General features: G+C 38.7%; 1 protein-coding gene across 8 annotated transcripts in view; it reads right to left on the reverse strand.

The window, feature by feature from the left end:
- Positions 1-12,635, reverse strand: part of RBM33 (RNA binding motif protein 33) — a 99,420-nt gene that overhangs the window by 57,052 nt on the left and 29,733 nt on the right. For 5 of the 8 annotated variants that reach the window (XM_027450431.3, XM_027450434.3, XM_027450432.3 and 2 more), the window contains exons 8-10: positions 8,174-8,382; positions 6,169-6,475; positions 920-978 (exon numbers count right to left, since the gene is read on the reverse strand). In XM_027450431.3, coding sequence (XP_027306232.3) covers positions 920-978; positions 6,169-6,475; positions 8,174-8,382 — 575 coding nt within the window. The remainder of the gene's footprint in view (positions 1-919; positions 979-6,168; positions 6,476-8,173; positions 8,383-12,635) is intronic. The other 3 variants (XM_072033838.1, XM_072033839.1, XM_027450433.3) reach the window with 1 other exon arrangement.

The following is a 12,635-nucleotide window of genomic DNA, read 5'->3' on the forward strand; positions in this document are numbered from 1 at the left end:
GCATCAAAAGCAGCCAGGTATGCACATGGCAATCAAAAGTCACAGCAGGTTTCCAAAATCTGCTTTTTTTCAAACACATCTGACCTCTATGCAAATAATTTACTGTGTGATACCACACAGATGTTCACAAACACCTACTTTCCCCTTTCAACACTGCAAGCATTAACAGAGGATAATTTTTGTCATTTACGTATTCGGGAAATAATATACGGGTTGTTACTTGAAAATACTTCAGTCAATATTGCACAAATAAATATATTTTTTTTGCTTATTTTGATGATCTGCAAAAAAATAAAAATTCAGGACAACGGAATTGTGAAAGTTTGAAAAAAATATATAGAAAGTTGCTTCTCTACATTATTAGAATTAAAAAAGTATTTTTTTCTTGTGAAGCAGTTAGATGTCCTGTTTGTTTTGCAAGTTAGGAACATTGAAAAAACAAGGTCATACAATGTCGTTCTCATTTTTTGATATAAAAATACGAAGGCATTTAAATGCCTGAAGTAACGACAAAAATACAATTTTGCTGATTTTTACAATGAAATTATATGCTACTTTTTAAGCTTAGGGATTTTTTTTCAAATAGCCTTTATTATATCAAATAAAGTAAGGATTCTATTTATACAGAACGACTCAAGTAATAAAATGGAGCCCATATTCCTTAAGACAAGATGCATTCACGCCTCTCCCACTGGAGAGATTGGTTCAACAATTTTACAGTTAAACAGAATTAATTCTACTCTCAAAAATCCATTGACCTTAAGCTTTTAACAAACATTTTCAACTGCAGAGTGTATTGTCAATATTTACAAATTCTTAAAATTATATTTCACTAGAACAGCCTTTATTTGCTGTATTAATATTTCCTTGCAAATGTATGCTTATCCATATCAAAGAAGAAGAAACAGCTGCTACTCACAGGAAATCTCTGGGGTCCTACGGCAGGTCTTGGCTGGGCTGGAACTGGCAGCAAGGGCACTGAAACAAGAAGCACCTTTTAACACCATTTGTTTTACCTAACAGTTGTTGCTGTTATTTCCAAAAGTGGTTGCAGTAAGAAGCCACGATTAAAATCTGCTACATTTACCCTCGCATGTCACAGCTCCTACGATTAACTTTAAGCAACCATTCCCTCCCCCACAACATGCAACAGGGCAATTAGGATTCTCCTAGTTCATTTACATAATTTGATTCTGCATTCTCCAGAATGAGATTGCTTCTTGTTTCAGGAAGGAAAAAAAAACAGTATGTATTCAGCCAAAGGTATGTCTCAGACAAAGCTGACACGGACTCTTAACAATAATCTCATGTTTCAAACAGGAGGACACGTAATTAACTCACCTTCTCAACTTAGTGCCCCTCATTTCCTAAGTATCTCCCAGTCTCACCACCTACTTCCCATAGCAAACACTGGCATCAAAAAAGCTATCTGGCATAAATCACTGTTCACGGAAGGGTAAAAGGAGGCAGGTAGCAGCAATTAAGAGCAAGATCCTCTTAATGTGGCTTTGTCACTATAATGGTGCATGCAACCGCAGTCATAGTTTGTGTAATCGCAACTGCTGATCTCAGAAGGTAGACTTGTATTTCATAAAGATGAAAAATAACGACAGTTTTCCTGAAAAATAACTTCTCCAAAATTAGGAGTTCGGAGACTAACGTGGATGACATGTTCACATAACTTTTTTCTGTTTTCTTGAAATGCAATGTCCCAAAACAACCACTTAAAATGATGGCATAATGCACAAATTAACTACAGCCGGATCACCCTGGGAACTCAATCTTTATGAGAATCCCTAGCACTAAGTCTAATAACAGATTTTCCATTTTTCCTTTTTTTTTTTATCTTTGTATTGTCTAAATGGTTAGAAGTACAAATATGTCCATTTTAGACAAAAGGTCTGCAGAAGTTAAATAAAGCATTTCAATTAAACAGCACCGGATGAGTTTGTTCATTTATCAAAAACTTTAAGGCTGTTTTTCTTCGATCTGTGCTTAGCATTTGAAAACAATAGGGAAAATGTTTCCCACACAGGGTTAAACACTGACTTTGTAGACAACTGCATGACACTTGAGAGCAGGAAAGGTGTTAAGAGATGTACCCTTCTCCCTTAACTAGCTCTATTTCACAACACAATTTTCTAATATACCTCAAAAAATTCCTTTTTCTTCAGTAACACAGGCACAAGAGCTAATGCATTAGCAACTATTTTTAGCTCATGTTCATGTCTGCCTTCTATCCACTGTTAATTACCTGCAGTTTACTACTTCATGGGCTGAAGGGGTAAACTACGTGCACCAATCTTTCAGCTCTGAAAGACTGTGTGCAAACTTCTGATCAGGTTACATGAGAAAATTAGTCAGTCTCATTGTGGTTTCTAACGAACATCTGTCAGTATTGCACAGCCATGACCACTTAAAAAAATTGACAGCATGCTCTTGACAGACCAAGGACTAAAATAGCTCAGGTCAGAGGCAGGTCTGAGAAAAATCACATAAGGTGGGAAATGCAGAGAAACTTCATCCATACAGCGCACTCGTGTCTATTTCAGTATCCTGCCTGTGGCAGGAGCATATAGAGAGTTATATATTTTTAAACAAACTAATTTAATACCCATGAAAGATAGTTCAAACTCAGCACCCTTTCAGTCCTTGGACACCTGCTGAAGCAGCAAAGAATTCTCAAATAGGCATTCATTTCTTCAACATGAAATCTTCCACAGGTTTGAAAGGTATGTTTCAAACACATGTTGTTCAATGCCATTTTAAGAGGATTAATTTGATTTTAGCTGTAAATTTCAAGGCTATACCTGAAAAGATGGAGCAGCAATTCCCATATTAATGATTTAGAAGAATTATAATTTTTCCCAGGATGCCAGTTTTTAAAAAGGTAAATGGCACAATAATCCACTGAGCTGCCACAAACCGCTCATCAGTAGCTCCTGTCAATTTTGGCAGCACCACAGTATCCTTGAAATAGTTATTTGTGGTGTAAACATCAAGGGGAAAAAACATTCAATACCTAAATCACAGCCTGTACTAGTATTTCATAGTGTGTCTACTTGCACTTTGTTGTCCTCCAGTATTTGGAAATTGATCCGACTCAAATTTGGACATGCACTCAGCCAAAAATCTCCTCTTACAACTCAAAACTAATTTACAAAATGGGACGCACAGAAAAGAGAAAATTTTGACAGGTAATCAACAGAAAGACATGGGATTCAAATGCCACAAAAGGCACAACTGAAGACTAACTGAACACTATCTGCAGCAGGTGTGAACAGACGCTCATATAACCATTAAGGTTTCTGACAGACTGAGTCCTTCTTAATCATTTATGAAGCTTCAAAGACTAAAAAAATATTAGAAATTTGTTTGAAAAAATGACTTGACAGAAAGCAACTACTGGGTGTTTTTTTTTTTTTGAACCTAGATACAAGGAGATTTGCCATTGAGACAAAGAAATAAGCCAATAAAAGGATTCTTCAAGAGTGTTTCAACTCACTTTCAGGCTGGAGTAGCTGGCTACAGAAGACCTCATATATGCTATTTTATTCAAATGAAAATTTAATGACAATTTACAGGTTTTAGTCTATTTTAGAAAATACTGATATACTGAATGCATTTCAAGATGAACTCAGGCCAAAAGGATGTTGAGAAAGAATATTTCAATGATTTGCAAGTTAGAACAAATGCCCTTAGTGCACTTAGTGCAGACAATTGAAATTATGTGGACTTATTCCTGCCATAAAATTAGAGAGGTAAAAAATGCCAGTGTACCTGAAAACACGACAGCACACCATTAAAAATAAGGGAATCTACGTGTCTGTATCATGCACTTCCAGACATGGCATTTTGACTTCCAGGCATCACATTCTAAACAACAGAATCCAAATAAACTTTGTGTCTGACTCTATTCTCTGATATGTAAACAAATCCTTGTATCTGGAAATAGATTTTGTTGAGAAGGGGCAGGATATCATCAAGAACATGAAATTACTCTTATCTCTTTCATAGTTCCCGTTACCCTTAAATAAATGCTGCTGTGTGATAAACATGCTGGTGTTGTGAGCTACCAGGCATTAAACTCAGCAAGATTTTTTTAAGAAGTTTAGAACTGTTATCTCTACTCTGGAATTTCTGTCTACCATTTGCATGCCTACACTGAAAATGCTTAAAAATTCATCAGAAAATGCTTAAAATTCATCTGTTATGATTTTAGAATTATGCTAATCTTCCTTGAAGAACATAACCTGATGCCCTACATATCTTCCTTCGGTGTGTAAATGTAGACTTTCATTTAACATAACTCTACTACTGTTTGATGAGATAGCCACTTCTAACAGCCACTGCAGAAGACTGACTGCTCACTAATTAAGAAGCTAGATTTAAATCACTAGAATTTTAACAATTGCACTGAACAGTATGCTGCACACCTAGCAGCAGAAATATTCTGTAGTCTTGCAGAGGATCCTTTCAGTAAAAACAGATGGCGCTAAGTTATTTCATATGAAAAACATTTCATATGAACCCTTTGCCAAGACCTTTCTCACTGCCACACAGGTCTTCTACCATTTTAAAACAGATCACTTCTGGGGCTGTTTGTTCTGAGAGGATGACTACCAGTCAAGGAAAGTATGTGCACACAAAGTCAGCAAGTGTAAATTATAAAAATAGGAAAAAAAAACATACAGCAGCCTACAAATCCAATATTGAAGATCTATTAACATGCAGGTATGCAATTTGGTTAAAATTAGGATCAAATTAGGCAAATTAATAGAGAAAGAAAAGACTATGTTCAAGATAAAGGAAGGTCTCTAGCATGCCAAACATACTTATCACAGACACTGTGGTAAGACTGAGACAAGACTGAAGCACCTTAATTACATGACAAAGCAACTCATACGAAAGAAAGAAGACGCACTGCTGCACTTCTGACATTGGGCAAAAACAAAAATCCCAGTAGCCATTACTAGCATTAGGAAGAAATCTGTTCACGTATATGAAGGAGATGCATCAATTGTTTCACAGGCCGAGAACAGGCATCTAGAATAGCCTAAAAACTATTTTTGCTTTTCACAAAGCAAGAACTGTTGCTTTGGAAATGTTAGTCAAATGCACAGAAGGCATACATCCAAGACTAAAGGATCTTTTGGACTGCTTCCAGATAATCTGTCCTGATGCATAATTTGATGGGAAGCACTGATTTTATTAGACAGGAAAAAGTGAAATAATCTCTACGAAGCAGCTACTGTGAACCCATCTGTGAGAAGCCTAACAGATTTCTATCAACTGGCAATATCCTACCCTGCCAAATTCCTACCTTTCAGTGGGCAAATAAATGAAGCAAAGATAACACTGGCTCGGAGTTCTGCTGATTCAAAGGAGGGAAAAAAATACAGAAAACCTAATGGTAAATACACATCCGCTTGTTTTGCTTCGTCTAGTTCCAACTGAATCACGAGTCAGAGATATATAGGTGCTTTTTCTTTATCCTCTTGGGGATTAAACACTTCCCAAATAAGTAGTAATATTAACAGCTCTGTTTGCTGAGAGCTGCTCTAAGAACTGTAGCCCAAAGGGTGCTTGTATTGAGTTACAGAAAGAGCGTGTACTTGCAGGCTCTGAATCAAATAATCATACATGTGGAACTGAAAGGAGAACTGAAAGCATGTATCTTGTCAAGTGAGGACTGCAGCTTGTACCTTTCACACAGCATTTACAGTTCAAGGACTGTCTTTGTGTATTCTCACTGAACTAGGTGGGCGGTCATTCTGTGACTGCTTGGCTGAACCTAGAATGGTGTGGGAAATTCTGAACTGCAGTATCGATTCTAAACCTAGTATTAAAAACCAACATCCCGCTACTTTAAAAACATTCTCTTTTCAGTTTTATTGTTCTTTAAAGGCTTTCAAGCACTAATGATAAAAAAGTGGAAAAGACTTTACTATTTCTGTTGTTGGATTGCATTCAGCTGAAGTGTATCACTGTCTTTTTTTTTTGTACAAGTTTCTTTTTCACATCTTATTTCTGGCAAAATATTTAAGGAAAAAAATATTAGCCCAAAGCACATCTCCATCAAGAGATAAACAAGGAAACTGTTGCTTCCCTAGCAAAGAACAAGATGCCTCATATGCTAATGACTGAGAATGTGTTCAGAAAGCTCACCTTGTACAGGCGTCACTACCGTCCCCTTGAAATGTGGGTTTATGTGTATGTTCTTCGGTTGCTGAGGTGTCACTGGTGGTGGAGTCATCATTATTCTAGGTGTTTCTATCTGAGGGGGCATATGTAGCCCTGGAGGAGGAGAAGAATGATGCTGATGCTGTAAAGGAAGCAGAGATTGTAACTGTTGCTGCTGCTGCTGCTGTTGTTGTTGCTGCTGTTGCTGCTGCTGTTGTTGCTGCTGCTGCTGGTGCTGGAACAGACTCCTAACAGGTTGCTGGTGTGTTGGAATTAACCTCTGTGAATGAGTCTAAAGTCAGACAAAAGAATAAAGTCAATAGGCTTTAAAGTTCAAATAACCTGACATAAACCAGAACAAAATTAAGACACCTTTGGAGAACTGAGGCCAAGCATGAATGGAAAAAAACTTTCCTATAACATTAAATCAAGTGGAACTGTTAAGATCCATCAGCACAGGAAAGCAAAGGAACAATCAGTCAAGAACAATAATGTGAAGAAGATGGCAAAGTGCAAGAAAAAGACAAAATTTTGCAACTGAGTATGAGTAGTACCTAGGGTGCACATAGAGAATGTTACCAGAACACATTCATTTGTTCATGGACTTCTAACAGTGAAACTTCCTAATCTCATATGTTAAGGTTCTGTATATGCCAATGGAAACTGCCATCAACCACAGTACAATGCACTGAAATATGAGGCCCAGTATCATCAAGCTGCTTTACAGATACCTTGAAAGGTACTTTTCATAACAAAAAAAGTCTCTTGTTCAGCACTCTCAAACGTGAATAGCCAGTATCTTTTAAATAAAATAAATCAAGATGTTCTTCAGACACGTTCATTTTTCTGGTTCTGAACTCGTTGGTACTATGGGTCAGCCCTAAGCCAGTAACTTTCAAATCGTAGTGCACGAAGAGTCCCAAGCACACAACCTTTTAGTAACAAGGATGTGACACCTGTGGTTTTTTTTTTTTTTCCCCAGCAGCCACATACATCAAGCAAAGCAGCTACAAAGCATGCACAAGATATTATGATGAGTACAGAAATGTTTACAACATTTAAGATCAAAATAAGTAGCAAAGACTGAAGCAATATAGAAACAATGATTCCACCTTCACTGTTTTAAAACATTCCACTGCAGGGCTCTCAATCACGGAGCCAGCCACCAACTCCTGCTAGCGATCAGCACCTAGAGTTACTGCTGTCAGAAAAAGTCCCCACTGTTTAATACAGATGACCTTGTCCTGCAAAGGCATTCACAATCTTTGTTCTATAATCTCAGCTTCCAGTACACTGTAAGACAGGTAAAACAAGTAAACCTGGGATACCTCTGGATCCTAAACCCACTTTGTTTCGGGACAGAAAAAGTACAGTCTTCTATTCTGTGATACAGAACACAGGCACAAAAAAAATAAAAAGTAAAGTTGAATTTAACCTGAAAGCCTAAGAAACTGATTTATCTAGCAGTGATTACTTTCCTTCATTTCTATTTGCCTCCACAGTAGTATGGTAGGAATAAACAGATTTTAAAAATAAAAATTAAAATTAAGGAAGTGTCAGCAAAAAAAATAGTTTAATAAAAACCCAAGAATTATTTCACAGAACCGCTTTTTTTTTTTTTTAAAGAAATAGTAATGGGAACATATTCAGTCCCACATGTTGCATGTAGAGGACTTCTCAAAGGAATTATCTTTCTCCTCCACATGTATGCAAGGCAATAGAAAGCCTAATTATATGTACATGAGTCAAAATCTGCTTTTCATTTGGAGGCCTTGAGCTTCCTCAAATTGAAGCTGGTAGCAGGACTAATCCCATACTTTTATAATTATCACCTTACGTAAAGCCCACCTTGCCTAACAGTGCCCTGAAAGAGTAAAATGGGAATGTTGGAATACCCATATTCCACCTTCATAATGATTCACGACTTGGAATGCCTTTCATCATAATTCCTTGCAAGTACAATCAAAGAATACTAAGGGTTAAAAGGTACCATTGTCGATGGCTGGTTTGGCAGCAGTGCAGGCCTATGCTCCTTCATTCTTCCCCTATCGTTATTGTCTCTCCTTTGTTCTCCCATTCCATGGCACATGACTGAGCCTCCTCTTCGCCCTCCTCTCCTTGAGCCATACCGTCCTTGTTTAAGCTGCCTTTCCCTTTCTTCGAATTCAAGTAATGCTGCTTTGGCTTCTGCAGAAAGTTCTGTTAAAAAAGAAAAGAGAAAAATATTTTAGTTTCAAGCTGAAAACACAGGAAATACCACGAAAAACACTAAAACTACACAAGCATCCCTGCAACTTAACAGAATTTGCAGGCACTTTGATCTCCTTTAGGTGGCATGTTAACATTTCATTAAAGACACCTTCGACAGCAAAAACCATGCAGATACTTGTGCCTGGTGCACAGGCAAAAACTGGCAGGTGAATGAAACAAACATGAACAAAAAGGTTTGTTTTTCCTCTCACTTAGCCGCAGAAATGTCAGGCAGCAAAATGAAAGCCCAAGCAAACTCTACTGTCAAGGATATGTTGAGTCTTCCATAAAAACAGATTTTACCCACCAGAATGTTTTGCACACGGGCGTACTCCAAAGAAGGACTTGCTGGTCGATGAGGTGTTTTTTGCAGTAACTGCTTGTTATTTTCTCTCATGTACGCGGCTGAAGAACCAACTGTGCTTCACAAGTGATAATGCTACTTGGAGCACACTTTAAATTGTGTGCTCAGCTCAAGTCAAATACATAACCACCAACACCCACCCAATCCACACGACAGGCAGACACCAGAGAACAGATGGCACCCCACAAAAACTGCCAAGTTTGTTTGAAATCTGGGACGATGCTGATAAAATTAAGAGAAAACTATGTAGTTACAGACCCAGGTAATAAAGTTACTTGTAAAGAAAATCCAAAACAGAATTCAGCAAGCACACTGTGGCACTAGCCGCAGTGCCACTCACCAGGTTTTGGTTATTTAATGGGGATAAACTTGAACCCAGACTTGCAGCTGAGCATTTTGCCATGTGCCAGCCACGTCCCTTGTTACCTCTGAAACCGACTTACGCAGTTAACAGTAAAAAATTAAACTAGTCTACAAGAAACACGTTCCTGACCTATAAAAACGTATTTTGAATTCATATGAATAACAATTAGTGCAAGAATTCTGTTTTTCCATTAAAATGAAGTCTGCTCGTAAAGGAATCCGGGTACAGAGACCAATTTTTCAGGACAGATTGGTTACTTGCTAATACTACAAGTAAAAGCTACAACATTTGAAGATCAATAAAATACTTCTCATTTCACAGCACTCCTAAGGCAGCTATAAGACACTATGAAACCTCTGTGCAGCTACACATCCTCCATCAGGAATATATAATTACAGAAATAGAAAATTATTAACATTTCTTGCCAGTGCAATAGCCAAAGCTACTGAACCACCACCTTAAATATCTTTATAAGTAATCTCAGTCAGTCTTTGAAGCTGAGGATTGACAAAAGGGCACGGAAGGGTAAGAACAGCATAGTCCTGCTGCCGCAATTGTTCTTACCTGGCTACCTGAAGGTACTATCTGCACAACGGAGCTGCAAGCTGTCAATTTGCATGTCCCACTTTTCAGAGGTGTTCAACACCTGCAGAAAGCTGGTGCTACTCGGTTCTTGAAAGAAAAGCTTAGAACTTGCTGACAATCCATGAACACAGCAAACACGACAGACTGCCTAAAATTCCAGGATCTGCCTGTTTGCTGTTCCATTTCTGCATGTTGGTGCTATGTTTCTCTGCCTCCCTTCATTTCCCCTCTCTGACACTAGAATTAAGTGACATAAAAGCTCAAGTTACAATTGCATCGGATGTTCTTACAAGATGCTACTTCTGCCCTACTACTGCCTCAGGAGATCAGCAGAGCCCCAGACGATCAGGAAAACCTTGGCATGCTTAGACAATGGGCAAGGAATCACATTCCCTGAAGTCTTTGTATGGTATTAAATGTGCACACTGTATTAGCAAGGAAAATTAAGATAACCATCCTCTCATCCAATGCAATCTAAAGCATTGTATGTGCCTAGAACAGTCACCCTAGCTATCCTTTGCTGTCAGTGATGGAAAAAGCTGGGTTAATGGAAAAAACAGAGCTCTTATTCCAAGCCTCCTTTCCGTCCATGCCTGAAGCAACTTCACAGGTTTACAAGTGTGAAAGGGCTGACACTGGCTGTTGGCTGGTCTGCAGGAATGAATGCTCACTGACTACCATATACTTAGACATAATGCCACTGCACTGCAACAACTCTCCTTCCTTTAACCAGAGGGGATCCAAATCCTGCAGAGCCATCCTGGGCATGTTGCCAGTTGGAAAGTTTTCTCTTATTTCACCAAGAACAGGACAAGCAGGATATTTTTTTTCCTGCTATTTTCCACACTACAATCCTGAACTTATGTTAGTTTGGAAAGCAATGTTCAGTCACTGCAGCAAGTACCTACCACTATTCATTCAAAACACTGTTAAACAGCTTAAAAGTCACATGTGAGGAAAACAAACACCCAGGAAGACAGCTGGGCTTCCTACAAGACCATGTCTGAATCTCTCAACCTCTTTAGCACACACTGGAGGACACTGAGTAGAAACAATGTTAGAAGGAAGAACGGGTTGCCCCAAACAAAATGACTTCAGAGAGCAATGCTGATTACAGTCTGGGAAGGGATGAGAGCATCCTGGTCAAAATCAGCCTCAATGACCTTACACGCATATGTACATTTCACTCTTCAAAATGAAGACTAAAATTATTTTCCTTCTCATTTTACACAGACGTTCTCAAACTTTTAAAGGCAGTGTCTTCAAATCAGAGCCACTGTATCCAGTTTTACACACAGTTCCACTTTGCCAGATAAAAACTTTGACCTTGGAGAAAAACATCCAACCCAAAACATAATCCCCATGAATTCATGACAGTAAGCACAATTACATACACAGCACATCTCTGACCACAGAAGAACATTATAAACATTTGGTAGGAAGACAAAGGAATATAAAACTACATTAACTCATCAAGCGTATTTCCGTCCACAACATGATGCTGAACGAAACAGTGTACTTGTCAAGAATTTAGCTCACACACAAAATTGAAGGTTTAGAACCTCAGAGACAGGCTACAAAAGTGAAGACTCCTACAGTAAACCAAACTCATTCCCCATGAACACCCCAAGCTCTTCACATTGCTATCCATCACCATGCAACAAAGCACAGACAGCTCAGTTATGAGGTGGGCTGTTTATCCCATTGCAGAGCACTGTGCCACACATGCAAAGACCTAGGAGAAAAAAATAGCATGGAAGATGGTTTTGCAGAGAGGGAAGCAAGGAAACGACTTCCTTGAAAACATAAGACGTTTGCCTAGAAATGAAGTTAGAGGCAGAGGAAGAGAAGATCATTGTTCCCTCTCTAGTCTCTTCCAAAGTACACTCAGGGATTCCCATGACAAGGCCACTGCTTCCCCCTGATTGTGAGCTTGTGTGCATCGTCACCAACACACGCTGGGCCAGGCTGGATGCAGCCCTGTGCCCCCTTGGCCACCAGCTCCTGCCTGAGCCAGCCCTGAACAAAGGTCTCTGCTGCTACACCTGCCCTGGGTAGCTCCTTGTGAGCACAGCAGTTCAGGTGCTTTAGAACCCCGGAATCCCTGTTGTTCTGGGTAACGCACAGATTTACAACATGAATCACATCCCACAACAGCCATAAAAATACACATTCACATATATATGCACATGTGCCATCTGAATTGGGAGGGGTAGTAACTCTTCTCCCAATTTATTTTTTCTCCCCATTATCCAGACTTATAACGTGATCACACCTTGGTCTTTTGTACACAGTGCAACAGGGTAACAGCGAAACCACCCACCTTAATTTCCTAGGCCTGCCTGAAATCTCAGCCACTAGGTATCAGCAAATGTAAACTAAGCGGAACATAACGGGAAATAATTGCACATACATAAACCATTGTTATCAGCTTGCAAGGGAGTCTGCCTAAGCGTAGGGTTTTGTTTGCTTTTTTGTTTTTAATTAGCTACAGAGAGAACAATTCAGTTTGGCAATGCCAGTCTTTTTCTTTTTCTTTGTATTTCTTTATGAGTAGATCCACAGCATAATTACAACACCAACTCGACAACAATTCAATCACCTCCACTGAAAGTTACACGTTTCTCGTCAAAAATGATAAACTCAGCACCTCTAGAAAAATCAATTGCATGGGTGTCCTACAACCCCTCTCCTTCAAATTCCTTATAGCACTGCTGTATCTTGGATAACTGAATATTTAGGAAAAATCTCAGCTACATTTATGTGAATACACTGTATTTTTGCATGGTTTTACCAGCACACACTTGCTCTAATCTTGACTGTACAGTTCTCTCACATGCACACATTTAATGCAGTGAATCAGCAATTATTTTTCTAGTGTCTCTAAGT

Source organism: Anas platyrhynchos, chromosome 2, assembly GCF_047663525.1.
Source record: "Anas platyrhynchos isolate ZD024472 breed Pekin duck chromosome 2, IASCAAS_PekinDuck_T2T, whole genome shotgun sequence".
NCBI lineage: Eukaryota > Metazoa > Chordata > Aves > Anseriformes > Anatidae > Anas > Anas platyrhynchos.